The sequence below is a fragment of the Trachurus trachurus genome, assembly GCF_905171665.1.
Source record: "Trachurus trachurus genome assembly, chromosome: 4".
Lineage (NCBI taxonomy): Eukaryota > Metazoa > Chordata > Actinopteri > Carangiformes > Carangidae > Trachurus > Trachurus trachurus.
The window spans coordinates 31,731,767-31,747,342 of record NC_139898.1 but is presented as its reverse complement, the minus strand read 5'-3'; the positions used below and the strand labels follow the sequence as shown (position 1 = coordinate 31,747,342).

At 41.1% G+C, this 15,576-nt stretch overlaps 1 protein-coding gene across 1 annotated transcript; it reads left to right on the top strand.

The window, feature by feature from the left end:
- Nucleotides 1-801: 801 nt before the first annotated feature.
- rgs4 (regulator of G protein signaling 4) lies at nucleotides 802-7,701 on the top strand. The gene is made up of 5 exons (XM_083969513.1): nucleotides 802-951; nucleotides 1,114-1,239; nucleotides 3,119-3,183; nucleotides 4,623-4,786; nucleotides 7,078-7,701. Exons 1-5 carry the CDS (start codon nucleotides 908-910, stop codon nucleotides 7,294-7,296), a joined length of 618 nt encoding a protein of 205 aa, XP_083825639.1. The 5' UTR covers nucleotides 802-907; the 3' UTR covers nucleotides 7,297-7,701.
- The last annotated feature ends 7,875 nt before the right edge of the window (nucleotides 7,702-15,576 follow it).

The window sequence follows — 15,576 nt, the reverse complement described above, 5'->3', positions numbered from 1 at the left end:
TTTTCACTTGGAATAGGTATAAAAATGGATTAGGCATTAGGGTTACACTGCAAAAACTCAAAATCTTACCAAGAATATTTGTCTTATTTCTGGTTAAAATGTAATTTCTAGTCAAAACAAATCCAATTATACTAAAAATAAGACTCATCACATAAAAAGTAGCTTGTTGGTAGACACTTTTTTTTTTTTTTTTTACTTATTTTCACTTGAAATATGTAGAAAAATCTGACAGTGGAGCAAGTTTTTCTTTCTTATTACAAGCACAGATTTTTCTACTTATTTCAAGTGAAAATTTGTTTGAAACAAGTGAAAATTATCAGAAAACAAGTTAATTTTTAGGTGACGAGTCTTATTTTAAGTGGAAAGAGATTAGTTTAGATGAAAATTGAGACATTTTGACAAGAAATAAGACATATTCTTGGAAAGATTTTGAGTTTTTACAGTGAAGGGTATAAAAACAAGTTAATTTTTAGGTGTTGAGTCTTATTTTAAGTGGAAAGAGATTAGTTTTGCCTAGAAATGAGACATTTTGACAAGAAATAAGACAAATATTCTTGGAAAGATTTTGATTGAGGTTTTTGCAGTGCTCCTGCTCTATATATCAGCTATTTCCTCTCTCCCTCCCTCCCTTCCTCCTTCCTTCCCCCTCCACCTCTTCCTCCCTTTCTCCCTTTCTCCCTCCCTTCCTCCTCCCCTTCTCTCTTCCTCCCTCTCCCAGTGTTGGGTGTGATTGGTCGGCTCTCTGTCAGACTGGAGGTATAAAGCGTCTGCTGGGGGGGTGGAGACAGATACAGCCGTTCTGCCGTCTCCTACTGAAGAGCACTGCTGGAAAAACTCTGTCTGACGCTCTGCAACAACAACAACAACAACAACAACAGCATTGACATTGGACCTCTGACTCGTCACCATGTGTAAGGGACTTGCAGCACTTCCTGCAACATGCTTGAAAAGGTAAGAACCAACAGGTGCAAAGAAAAAAAATGCAGTTAAAATGTACTTGAACGTCTCATGCAAGCTGATTCTCTGTGTTTGCTGCTGCTGCTCGTGCATTTCCTCTTATTTATAATTATTAATAATGCAAACAAATCTGACTATCTGCGTCTCCTCCTGCAGCGCCAAAGACATCAAGCACAAAATCAGCTTCTTGCTCCAGAAGCCGGAGCCTCAGACGACGGAGCAGAAGCAGACGAAGGAGAAGGAGAAGAACTCTGCTGCTGCTGCTGCTGCTGCTGCAAAGAGGTCAGAGGAGCTAAATGTGTCTTCATTCACTTTAATACAGTAAAACCCAGTCTGGTTTGTGTTTATTCTGCAGTTCCCTTGAGAATGAAAGTGAATTCAAGCACAGTGGCACACAGATTTTAATTCTCCATTCATGCATCTTGGGAGGAGCTGAATTTCTGTGTGTGTGTGTGTGTTGTGTTAAAGAGGATTTTTGCATGAGGGTGTTGGTGGTTTCAGCCTCTTGTCCGTCCTGGGTGAGGGATCCCTCCTCTGTTGCTCACCCTGAAGTTTCTCCGATTTTTCCCTGTTAAAAGGGTTTTCTATGGAGTTTTTCCTCAGTGGATGTGAGGGTCTAAGGACAGAGGATGTTGTTATGATGCCATGTAAAGCCCTTTGAGACAAACAGTTTGTAAAAAACGTGCTATACAAATAAAATTGCCTTGCCTTGCCTTGTCTTAGAAAGATGCTTGTCTCCAGGCTGAGGACAATTTATATTCAATCGATTCCAACACCACCAATCACTGCAGACATGACTCAGCTTAGTAGACTGTGAATGCATCGATGTGCGGGGCTTTTATTGTGAAATTCCTTCCAGTTGCACACAGAGAGTGGAAAAAATACATTTTGATTTAATGGGAAATCGATTGTTTTGATGTGAGATGTGAGATGTGATGAGTTGTTGTAGATGTGAGCTCAGAGGAAGACGTTGACCCTCAGGTTGTTACGGAGCGGGTCAGGCATCGTTGACCTTTTCCCTTTCAGAACCACTGACTGAACCCATTCAGACGTCGTTAAAGTGGTTTCGTCCCATTCATTCAGGACACGACGGCCGCTGTCACGCGCTCCATTCAACAGGAGATTTATATGAATATAGATTATTGGAAGGAAGCTATTAATTATCCTCATTATGGCCGTTGTTCCTCGGCCCGATGAAATCTTCAATGGGATGTTATTGAGTTACAGGTTTTTCCTTTTTTTTCTGCTGTGACGCAGGACGCTGAGATAGATGTGCTGCAGTTATTGATCGAGGAGGATGAGAGGGTAAAGAAAAAACCCACACATCTCCTCTACAGCTTGTTCATTCTGATGGAAATAAGAGACAAAGAGAGTATATTGAATACAGCCCTTTTGTTTACTGTAAATGCGATCACAGGAAGTGATTCCTTATTAGAGCTCATTAAAGGGATAGTTCAACATTTTGGCAAATTGGCCCATTGCCATTATAGTCATAGCAGTAGGTTCGTTACCTTTAATTGTCGGTGCAAGTTATTTTTAGAACGGCGGAGCAGAGCCGTGAGCTGCTCAGAGGCTCATGGGATTTCTTGGTTTCCCTCATCAAACTCATCAAATACACAATCCAACAACTCCAAAACGCTCTGGTGGACAAGTTGTGACCTGCACATTCACCACGCTATGAGATAATAACACAACGTTACCAGACAGAGTTGTTTTAGAGGGAAATGCAGAGACTGCTTGATGAAAAACTGTCCCTGAAGGCAACGTGCATCAGTGGTTTTTCATGAATTTCCCTCTAAAACAACTCTGTCTGGTAACGTTGTGTTATTATCTAATAGCGTGGTGAATGTGCAGGTCACAACTTGTCCACCAGAGCGTTGTGGAGTTGTTGGATTGTGTATTTGATGAGTTTCATGATGAGGGAAACCAAGAAATCCCATGAGCCTCCGTAGCGTAGCTCTGAGCAGCTCGCCGCTCTGCTCCGCCGTTCTAAAAATAGCTTGCACCGACAATTAAAGGTAACGAACCTACTGCTATGACTATAGGGATTATGGCAATGGGCCAATTTGCCAAAATGTTGAACTGTCCCTTTAATTAAAAGAGATTTGAATAAAATCAGCCTGTGCAGCTTTATTTATAAAAGCTCCTGTGTGTGTTTCAGGACACCGACTCCGGCCGAGGTGAAGAAGTGGAAGGAGTCGTTCGGCAACGTGGTGAAGAGCGACGGTGAGTTTCAACTTTCACACCTGGACGGTTAAAAAAACTGAAACATGAGCTTGTGTTCGATTCCTTTAAAAAAAAAAAATTCCCAGAGGATTCAGTCAACATGAGCTCATCACAGCTTCTCTCTCAGGGTTAATTAAAGTAAAAAAAAACATTCAAACATCCGAAATTTCATAATTCTCCTGTGACACAACGAAGCTGCAATCATGGGAATAATATCAGACCCACACACACACACACACACACTGACCTTCACATTCCTCGCTAATGGTTGCAAGGCCTTATGGGTAATAACCACTAAAGAGATGATGATCGATTTTCTCATGGCTCCTTTATGAGGCAGGGTTTTCAAAATAAAAGAGCCAGAGCAGTAAAATTGTAAAAAATGTGCAAATGAGGTTGAATGACCGAGCTCAAATTAACACACACACACACACACACACACACACACACACACACACACACACACACACACACACACACACACACACACACACACACACACACACACACATGTACACACACACACAGACGCTCTCCGACACATTCTCATGCTCTGGTTTTCTGCTACGTGTCTCGAGGCACTAGTCATCGGCCCCTCTGGGCTTTCGGACCAGTGTGAGTGTGTATGTGTGTGTGTGTGTGTGTGAGATTGTGTGTGTGTGTGTGTGTGTGTGTGTGTGCAGAAGCCTTCTGAGAATTACACTGTGTGTGTATATACGGACACAAAATGGGGGAGCAACGAACCCGGCGGGAACCGGCTGAGCTGCTCTGACCTCCTCCCGCTGCACTTCCCAGCATCAGCTCCCAGTTGAGCTCATCCTGCACTGCAAAAACTCTAAATCTTACCAAGAATAATTGTCTTATTTCTAGTCAAAATGTCATTTCTAGTCAAAACAAACCTAATTCTACTTAAAATAAGACTCATCACGTGAAAACGTAGCTTGTTTTTAGACACTTTTGACCTATTTCAAGCATATTTTCACTTGAAATAAGTAGAAAAATCTGATAGTGGAACAAATTTTTCATTCTTATTAGAAGCACAAAAAACTGGCAGATTTTTCTACTTATTTTAAGTGAAAATTTACATTGAAACCAGTGAAAATGATCTAAAAACAAGTTAATTTTTAGGTGATGAGTCTTATTTTAAGTGGAAAGAGATTAGTTTTGACTAGAAATTAGACATTTTGACAAGAAATAAGACAAATATTCTTGGAAAGATTTAGAGTTTTTGCAGTGTGGTCTCAGATCTGTGTGTGTGTGTGTTGAATCTATACAAATGTCTCTAGATGAAAGTGTAGATTATGAATTATTCATCTTTTATTCCTGGCTCCTGGAAGAAGATTCAAAACGGTTTTCAGACGGAAAAGTTTTGGTCAAATCTCTGAACTTGTAAATGTGGGCTCAATATTAAAATCATTCTTCTTCTCCTCTTGTGTCAGTGGGTCGTTCCGTCTTCACCAGCTTCCTGAGGTCGGAGTTCAGCCAGGAGAACATGGACTTCTGGGTCGCCTGTGAAGATTACAAGAAGACGCCGAACTCCAAGCTGCTGACCAGAGCCAAGCAGATCCACCAGCAGTTCATCGAGGCCGACGCTCCTCACGAGGTCAGCTTCACCTCCAAAACACACACATAAGTTAATATAGTGTGTTCACGTTTCTTTGAATAAATGTGGAGGACAAAAAGTGCCAAAATGTTCCCAAAAAAGGCCAAAAGAAAAGAAAAGAACAGGTTTTCAGCTCTGGACTCGTTTCAAAGACATTTTCATGAATCTTATTAATGCAAATGCACATTCCTCTTCAGTGAGGTGAAGACTGGTGCTGATTGTGACCACGAGCTGCTTTATTCATGTGAACAGTGTTCATGAATAATAATGCTGCTGCTGCTGCTAATGGCCGACCACTTGCTGCTCTGATTAAAGCTTCCAACTCTCTTTTGCTTTGATCATTATCACAGGAAGTTGATGAATAATATGAAGGAAAAATCTGCTGGATTCAGTTGATTAGATTTAGGAAATAAATACTTTAGTTTTCTCCTCCACCTTCCTTGTTTTATCTGCAACTCAACATAAGGATTAGATGTCATTAAAGACAAAAATGAAAATGTCCACTACCAAAAAACTTGTGTAAAAACATTACAGATTAATATGTTTTCAGCTGTTTTCTGCATAAATCTCTTCAACAACTTCTGCCCTGCCCCAAAAAACGACCAATCATTCAATCAGTTTGAGGATTTCAAACCTTAAAGTGCCAGTTTGATTACTTTGATGTCTCTGTTTTTAAATCAGTCTTGGTCAAAGATTAGCCAAACTATTGACTTTGATGCATCGTTGTCATCAGATTGAATCCTTCTGAGCCATTTGAGGACAAAAAACGTCCAATCTTTCAGGGTATTTTGTCAGAACTGGACCCACAATTCAGACTTGTAGACACAAACAGGTAAAAATAAGAGGACTTATTAAACGAACACACACAGGCAACAACACAGACGATCCGACAAGGACGATGGGAAAACACTGAGGTTAAAAACACAAAAGGAACTAGACACAGGTGGTGCAATCAAACACAGGTGAGACAGGTGAGGTCATCACAAGGAAGACAGGACATGGAAGACCAGAGATGAAGGGTTAAAATCCTCACAATGATTCAATGATTGGTTGATGATTTGGTTTTTGGGGCTGTTTAAGAGATTTAAGCAGAAAAAAATATGAATCTGTGATGTTTTCATCTGAAACGGTTAAAATTAATTGTTTAAAGGGATAGTTCACCCTAGAATGATATTTCGCTCATTATCTACTCACCCTATCATGTTGACTAAGGGCTGGAAGAATTATCAGAGTCCACCGTCCCTTCTCTTAGTTACAGGGGGTCTTGGCGTAGCAGTGAATTTCAATGCAACGGTTGCAAAAGGACACCAGAGCTCTTCGTAAAAAAACACACACAAAAAAACATCCAAATACCTCCATGATGCTCGTATGTAATGTCCGTCTTGTGCTGAAGCCCCAAATTGCGTAATTGTCCCGAAAAAAATTAAATAAGTCCATATTTTAAGCTTGTTTGTAGCGGAAGCTTCTCGAAGCTCCTCTTCCTGGTCCGTCCAAATATCGCGTGATTTGCGCCGGCGTCAGTGCGGTTACTGCGAATCACGCGAGCATCATGGAGGTATTTGGATGTTTTTTTGTGTGTGTTTTTTTACGAAGAGCTCCGGTGTCCCTTTGCAACCGTTGCATTGAAATTCACTGCTACGCCGAGACCCCCTGTAACTAAGAGAAGGGACGGTGGACTCTGATAATTCTTCCAGCCCTTAGTCAACATGAGGGTGAGTAGATAATGAGCGAAATATCATTCTAGGGTGAACTATCCCTCTAAGGGATAGTTCAACATTTCGGCAAACTGGCCCATTGCCATAATCCCTATAGTCTTAGCAGTATCGGTGCAAGCTATTTTTAGAACGGCGGAGCAGAGCCGTGAGCTGCTCAGAGCTATGCTACGGAGGCTCATGGGATTTCTTGGTTTCCCTCATCAAACTCATCAAATACACAATCCAACAACTCCACAACGCTCTGGTGGACAAGTTGTGAGCTGCACAATCACCACGCTATGAGATAATAACACAACGTTACCAGACAGAGTTGTTTTACAGGTAAATTCATGCAAAACCGCTGATGCACGTTGCCTTCAGGGACAGTTTTTCATCAAGCAGTCTCTGCATTTACCTCTAAAACAACTCTTCGCCGTTCTAAAAATAGCTTGCACCGACAATTAAAGGTAACAAACCTACTGCTATGACTATAGGGATTATGGCAATGGGCCAATTTGCCAAAATGTTGAACTATCCCTTTAACGTCTGTTTCTTCGTTAACTCCTGGACATTAACCCTTCGCTCTCCTGGCTGCAGGTGAACCTGGACGCGGCGACCAGAGACGTGACGAGGCAGAACATGGAGACCCCGTGTCCGCTGTGTTTCGACGAGGCCCAGAGGATGATCTACCTGCTGATGGAGAAAGACTCGTACAGACGCTTCCTCAGCTCCAAACTGATCCGGGATCTGTCTCAGACACACGCCACTGCTGCAAAGAAGGAGATAAAAAACAGTAACTGTACCGGTGGCGCCTAAAACAAACAAACAAACAGGAAGGAAGCTGCGGCCTGTTTCCGTTCACATGACAACCGTGTAAAGTTGTCGTGTCTCTAAAGTGAAATATCGAGTTCTTCTACTTCTTTCGACAGGAAGCGATGAAAACACAGACGTCGAGCTGAAACAATCATCAACCGTGTTTTTTTTAAGTTTCATATTTCTATTCAGGGAGTTTGTTCTTTTTTTTACAAGTTGTTGTTTTTTAAGATTTAAGATTTTAAAGGGACAACAAGGAGTTTTGGAAAGTGAAGTGTTGCCAAGAATGTTTTCATTCATCAGCAATGAAAGTCAGAGGTTCGAAGATCAGATCAGATACCGTCGTAGTTCCGACCGTAAACGGCGATTCGGCGTCCACGAAACCGAAAGTAAGGAAACGCTGGTCGGCTCGACCACACTGCAAACACTCAAAATCTTACCAAGAATATTTGACTTATTTCTAGTCTAAATGTCTCATTTGTCGTCAAAACAATCTAATCCTACTTAAAATAAGACTCATCACATTAAAAAGCTTGTTTTTAGACACTTTTTACTTATTTCAAGCCTATTTTCACTTGAAATAATCTGATAGTGGAGCAAGTTACAAGCACAAAAAAACTTGCTTTCACTGGCAGATTTTTCTACTTGTTTCACTTGAAACAAGTGAAAATGATCTAAAAACAAGTTAATTTTTAGGTGATGAGTCTTATTTTAAGTGGAAAGAGATTAGTTTTGACTAGAAATGAGACATTTTGACAAGAAATAAGACAAATATTCTTGGAAAGATTATGGTTTTTGCAGTGCAGCATTTCCACCATTAATTTCAAATAACAAAATAACGATAGAGACAAAACTATATATTTATTGAAAATGGAGCCATTAACAAGTGTGGGTAGCGTAGATTCATCCACATTAATATGAGCCTTTTTTATAACCAAATAGAAACTCCTCGTTGTCCCTTTAAAAATACGATAAAAAAATCAATCAAACCTCAGCAGCTGATTGTTGTGAACATGTTTATTTTTTATACCAGATCTGCAGACGTGATAATTTCCCACCATGTTGTCATGCAGCTTTACATTTCCCTCTCCTTCCTCATGACTCATGACTGTGTTTATACAGAAACCAGATGGACGGAGCTGATGTCTGTGTTCTTATTACTTCAAGTGTATAAGCTGTTGATCTTAAACCTGATGTACAGTATATCTCAAAAACAAAGTCATAGTAACAACTGGCTGTGCTGTATAAACATCTCTGCACTGTGCAAACACATAGAGCTTTTATTTTTAGCATGTTTATATATTGTACTATAATTTCCTGTCGCACGTTGTTATTATATACATAGTATAGTTTTTTTTATTCTTTGTCTAGATTGAGAGTCATTTGATGGATTTTTTACAGTAAACGTGTTATCAGACAATAGATTTCCGTGGCCTTCATGCGAAAACGTTGAATCAGAATGTACACTGTGATAGTGAACTGTGTAGATATTTATTAAAGTATGTCATTGTCCTATTTATATCATATATTACAGATCATGTAACTGATTATTTCACTAATAAAAACGATGTAAAGACAAATAAACAAGAGACAAACAGACACCTCCGCCTCAGTCTGTGTGTATCAGAAACATTAGTGACCTTTGACTTTTTGACATCAAAATCAAATTAATTTAAGTCCAAATTTGTAAAAAATTCCCCTTAAAGCATGATCAACAACATGTTTTACTGGGTCACCCAGACCGTGACCTTTGACCGCATCAATTTAATCAGCCCATCCTCAAGTTCTTGTGAAAGTTGTTGCCAGATTTAAAGGGTTTACTTTACTCTTTACTTTAATCATGCTCAGAGGTCACGGTGACACTGAGGTTTGAACTTTTGACCTTAAACCACTAAATTGTTAGCCTGGTTGGCACGACTTTCCAATGTTGATACTCAGCATTGGGTCTGGCCAAGACGTTAAGAGAATCCATTTCTCAAGCGCATCCTTCAAACCTGGTTACCCGCCCCCCTCAAATGCCTCAGTCTGCTATTGGTCGAAGCCAGAATAGGCGGTGTCGAAGCTTAAACCAATCACACCGCTCTTTCCTCTGTCCGCTGCTCCATGCTGCTGTTTACAATGAGGTTCCGGTCGCTGCTCTACTGCGTCACTTACTTGAACACGCCTCTACCCAGAGCCGTTGGAGAGGCTCGACGTTGATTGGCTCTCGAAAAAGAGGGTGGAGTTCCCGAAAATTCGGGAGACAGAAATCCAGTTAATAGCACGGTTGGCCAGACTAGCAGTCAGCAGCGCTTTTGCGAGGCGTGACGTCACTAGTGTGGGCGCGACCAGGCTTCTAAATTGTAGTTGCTATGACTACATCTGACATGGGTTGTCGGGAGGAATAGTGGGATTCATGTTTGAGTTCTCTTTTTGTCTTAATGCAGACGCTCCGACATAATGTGAAACTGATGTATTTTTCTGTACTGTCTGCAGAAGTTCAATAAAGAAATTGGGGGGGGGGGATGATGGTGATACGTCACTTGTACGGAGAAGGGGGACGACCCCCATTCCAACATTCAGGGTTCCTACACATTTGAAATTTCCAAATTCCATACTTTTTCCAGACCCTAATTTCCAGACTTCTCGGTAAAGAAATTCAAATAATTTGTGATATTTGAGTAAATAGTTGAAAAATAGTTTTAAAAAAATCATGCAATTAATAATTTGTTTTCATTATTCTGTATGTTATTATGTAACCAAATAATTTCCAGGAGATTGTAGCTATAGGTTAGCCTAGAAATCTAGACGCACCCTAGCGGCAGCAAAAATATTTGCTCCGTAGGTGGGTCTAGAAACGAGCCATAGGAACTTTTTGAGTCTCGAACACCGATTGTGTTCACCAAACACAGCGCTCTATCTGTTTAGAGAGTCGTTGGGCGGCTTAACACGATGACGACATACATTTTAATTGGCTTGTCAGGCTAACGGCATCCTGCTCTTTGCGCTGATTGGTCGGAGCGCTCAAGCACTACCCTATTGGTGCAGAGGCAGTTTGAAAGACAGTCTACCGGTCGTTGCCAGACTATACATTTTAATGATATAGTCTGGCTTGTCAGGCTAGCTATAGGTACAATAGCGCATACAAAAAGAATTAACCCAGATAACTTCAGATAAGACCAAACCCAGATAAGTATTAAGAAAAATATATTTCCATACAATAATTTCCATTTTCCATACTTTTCCAGACCTGGAAATGTATAAAATCAAATTCCATACTTTTCCATACTTTCCATACTTGCATAGGAACCCTGAACATTCCGCCATTCCAAAAATTTATGAATGTCAATCATTCCGAATTTCCGAGGGGCCGTCATTCTGAAGGTGTCAATTGTGGTGTTTTATTTTGAAAACTGACTGGATTCTCTCATGTTTCTATGTTTGACTTCCTGACGCGATGGCTTGCAGCAAATAGACCAGACGCCGAAACAATCGGTTAACATGGGCGCCTAGCCTCGCGTCACCGGGCTATTCAGAGAGGAGAAGAGCCTGGTGTCTGTTAACTCTGAATTTTTCTAGCGGATCCGGAAATCACCAAATTTACCAAAGTAAAAGTGTTCACCAACATAAAACTTATAAAATAGACATTAACTTGTAATACAATAGAAGCATAATGTTAACTTAATGGCTTTGGGACTTTCTTGTAAATTATATTCCTTAAATTAAAAAGTTTCACCGCATTTTATTAGCTTGGTGCTTTTATTTTGATGGGAAGGCCTGTCTCTCTCGCCCTAGATCCGGTTGCTTACCAAAACAGCGAGTCAACGGCCCCAGACTATGGGCGCCAGAAAGAAACTGGCTCAGCTTCTCGGCGCTTCCGTGTCCGGTGTGTCCCCAGCCGGCTAATACTGTACATAATGTGTGGGCTAATATACAAGACAAAAAAAGTAACAGTATGCAGCCCTTCTGGGATTCGATGGTAGGAACCTCTCCACACGAAAAAACTACAAATGTGCTGACTGCTTTACGGCATACGTCACTTCCCCCTTTCCCCATTCGTTAAAAAGAAGTCGATGCGAACGCCTATGTGGGATTACTGCTATCATGGCAGAAGCAGCAAGAAATCACTCAAACAGCTTTCAAACTAGAACTGAAACACTTCAAACAGATGATGACAGCAGCAGCTCAGCTTGTAGATTGTAAACCAGTGAGTTTCAGCTCTGCATCCGGTTCAGAAGTTACTCGAGGGAAATTGCTGAATTGATTTCACATCAAGGAAAAAAGAAAAAAGAACAAAAAAACGTTCTCCTGATCTGTTCTGTTCTGTACCTTCCTAATCTCATGGTAATCATCTGTAACGAGCAGACATGAGGCGGGCTCCAATCTCCGGAGGTGATTGCATAACGTCTGCAGGATAATAGATGATTACATCATTAATGATCATATTAAAATCTAAAGATATTATCAAATTACCAGCAGACGAAGGTTTGGAGACAAACGAAAGAACATTTTTACAACATTATTTCATGAGTCCAGTCAAAAAAAAGAAACAACTCTTGCTGCTCATTTGCAAAAAAAAAATGATGTAAAGAACGGAGATGTTGGCCAAAAAAGAGACTTTCATACTTGTCGAGAGTTTTCAGCGTAAAATGAGTTTTTTGAACCAATCTGAGAGATCAGATCCAGGATCGGGGTCAAGCAGCAGTGAAGCAGTGAAGCAGCTCTGGCAGCGAGTGGTGGAGCGACAGCTAATCAACACCCTTCAGCTCCAGAGATCACAACTCTACGTTTAATGACGACTGAGTCACAGCCGAGCAACGTTTTATTTTGAAGGATCCTTCAAACTGTGACCTGATTTTCCTGCCTCACTGTGCACCACCAACACCACCACCATGACCACTCGTCAACTTAGCTAAGTGTTAAAAAAACAAAAAAAACAATGTCTAGATATTCAATGTCAAGTTCAGGTTGCTAGGCGACAACTGGAGATCTGAAGTGAAGATGGAGACTATGGCAACTGTGAAGGACAATGTTGTACTTATAACATGTCCAGCTTCATATCGGGATGAAATTTCAGAATGCACCTAAAACGCACTATAACCTTGAGAGGTAAACTGACTTTGACCTTTTCTAAACTTTTGAACGCACATGTCCAACTGTTCAATGTTTCAGTCTTTATAACATGACACGCTGTTCTCTAACAAGGTGATGAACCACAAAACATAACAACAATGTCCTTTGGCCACATGAGAACTTACTGTCACATTGACATGTTTTAGTTGTTGTGCTACATCCACCACTGTTGTTGGAGATGAAGAAATGACCGTCCCACACTTTCATGATATCTGGCTGTTAAGCGTGACGACACGCGTGGCAAATATTCTATTTCCGGGCCCAAGCGCCGGTACAAGTTGTAAACAACGGCAGAACCGGTGGATCTATAACCTCTTTCTTCCATGACACATCTCTGAGAGTGAAAAAGAGATTAATTCATTTAGAGTAGAGAGTGTAGCCGTGCTGGTTCAACTCTGGTGCCTCCAAAGAAATCAGAGCCACGCTCTCCATACAGGAGCTGCTCCTGTCTTTGCTGCTGTTACAGTTATAAAAGGACCTGAAAATTAAAACCTGGTCTGACCTGCGGGTGTTGAACACCAGACCCGACGTGGTCCGTCTGATTAGCGACAATTCTCAGTCTAAACTCGGCTGAAAAAAGAAAAAGAGAGCCGTCTTCGCTCTAATCGCTGTGACCGCCAACTACATTTTGACAGTGATACGTTTGATGTGAGCGTTAGCTGCTATTAGCCTGGCTAACAGCGGCTAACGCTGCCTGTAGCCGAGTGGCTACTTAGTGTTAACAGTGTTTACATCGATTAGCAGATAAACAAACTTAATACGTATCGATAACATCTCTGTTCATATACATTCATGAAAATGTCCGATTCTTATTGTTTTTCGTGGGACCATGACTATGCGTAGGCTACTTTGTTGTGTTTGCGATGGACCCGATAGCGCCGATGGACAATATCACTGGATAATATCACTGTAGCAGCGTTAACTTTTTACATTTTCCATAAATTTCATCCGAAAGTCAGTTATCCCTAACTTTAGTGTACATTATGACGTATTTTCCTTTGTGTCTGAAAAAGCTGAATTCGTCTTCAAAGCCTCAGATCTGAAGGTATATTCAGACCTGTGGCTCCTTTGCTTTTTTCTGATTGACGAAGCTAAACCGATACGATTGTTGCATTTTTGCTTTTGGGGTGTTTTTTGTGTTCACAAGGTAACAGTCACGAAAACATGATATTTGACCCGTCAAATCCTCATTTCACTCTTCTCCTCTGTTTGGATTCACCTCCAGCTTGTTTACTGCAGCTATTTGCACGTTCGCAGCAGAGCTTTGCCTATGTAAGGGAAACACATTTGGGGCTCATGACGCCACTTTACGGTAAATAAACTGAATCTAATCTGCAAATTTGACTTTAACAGTGAAAGGCGAAGACAAACATGCCTAAATATTTACTGTTAATTCTGACTGCCTCCTTTTCGGCTCCGTAAGAGCACCAAAAATAGATTTAGATGTTTTTTTTTCTTTCAAGGAGCCAGAAACAGTAAAAGTGTTTGGCTTCATAATTCACCACCAACCTTTTACAGACTCTTTTCCGTGCAGACCTAAAATGGGCCACTCTTTGAAAACGCTGCTGTTTATCACAGACGGTTGATCATTTCGTCCTGCGGTGACATTTCAGTGTCATTTTTTCTTCTTTTTTGCAGAAGTTTTTCCACCGGAGGAATGCTGCTTTCATAAAAGGACTGGAAAGTCACAGATCCTGGTTTTAGGTCTGATATAATGCAGCAAATCCACCACCAGTCCATAAGAAAGTGATAAATCCACTGAGGCCAAAGAGGCACCATGGATTCTTATCTGTCACCTGAAATGAATCAGTGAGTGTGTGGATGTGTGTGTGTGTGTGTGTGTTTGTGAGTGGAAGAATTCAAACCATTACATTCCTGTGTCAGACAGGAGCTTTGATGCCAACACACACTTGAACATGATCTATTAAAGTTTCAAAGACAGATCAGTGTTTAAATCCTTCACTTAATTCTGATAGGCTAAGTAAAGCCTTGAGATCTTCTTCATCTTTGTCTCATCAGCAGTGGATGGAAAATAAAAAAAATACCAGAGTCAAGGCCACATCTCAGACAAAAAAAAATATTTTTGCCTATTTTTGAGTGAGAAGTTGAGTTGTGACTTTGAGTAAAGTGGAATTGTCCCATTGGTTGGGTTTAGGCAATGAAGAAAGGAGTTGGTTAACCCCCACGTTGTTCTCCTGGGTCAAAGAAAGAAGGAGGAAGGGAGAGAAGGAAGGAAAGAAGGAAGGATGAAGGGAAAAAAGGAAGGAAGGACCAATGGAAAAAAAAGGAAGGATGAAGGGAAAAAAGGAAGGAAGGAAGGAAGGCAGGCAGGAAGGACGGAGGGAAAGAAAGAAGGAAGGAAGGAAGGCAGAAAGCATGAAGGAAGGAGGGAAGAAAGGAAGGGAAAAAGGATTTTGGAAAGAAGAAGGGGAAAAGGAAGGAAAGAAAGATGGAGGGAGGCAACAGATTGGGCCAATTAGATCAAAAGAAGAAGGAAGAAGAAGTAATGATGAAGGGAACAAAGGAAGGAAGGATCGAAGGAAGGGAAAAAGGAAGGAAAGAAAAATGGAGGGAAGGAACAGATTAGGTCAAGAAAGGAAGCAGAAGGATGGGTGAAGGGAAGGAAGGAAGGAAGGAAGGAAGGAAGGAAGGAAGGAAGGAAGGAAGGAAGGAAGGAAGGAAGGAAGGAATGGAAAAATGATTAACTGGCTTACAGAGGCAAACAGGGGCTAATGGTAAGGGATAATGCCCAACGAGGTGTCCATTATCAGAAATGAATGGATGCCTCTATCATGGGTGTCCATTATCACTTTTTAATGGACACCCTGCAGCCAATCAGAATCGAGTACTCACCCAGACCATGGTAGCCTATAACACAGGCTAACACAGGCTAATACAAGCTAACACAAGCTAACAGAGGCTAATGGTGAGTTCATACCAAAAGCATCATGAGCGTCTACGGACGTTGTGGTCGCTGGCATTGCGCCGCCTGCTACGTGTACATCTAGGCTGACCCACCGGGCACTTTACAAGGATCATGACTATACTACCATATAGCTACTATCTTTCATGTTTCACTGTGTAGTGAATTATGTCTCTTTATACTAAAGAGACATCACACTGCTCCGGGAAACTGGAGCTCTCTTCATATTCTCTTTTTCAATTCCTCTC

Coding starts and splice junctions, on each gene's coding strand:
- rgs4 (XM_083969513.1), top strand. CDS start 908: ATGTGTAAGGGACTTGCAGCACTTCCTGCAACATGCTTGAAAAG. Junction 1,240..3,118: donor GCTGCTGCTGCTGCAAAGAG/GTCAGAGGAGCT, acceptor TGTGTGTTTCAG/GACACCGACTCCGGCCGAGG. Junction 4,787..7,077: donor AGGCCGACGCTCCTCACGAG/GTCAGCTTCACC, acceptor TCCTGGCTGCAG/GTGAACCTGGACGCGGCGAC.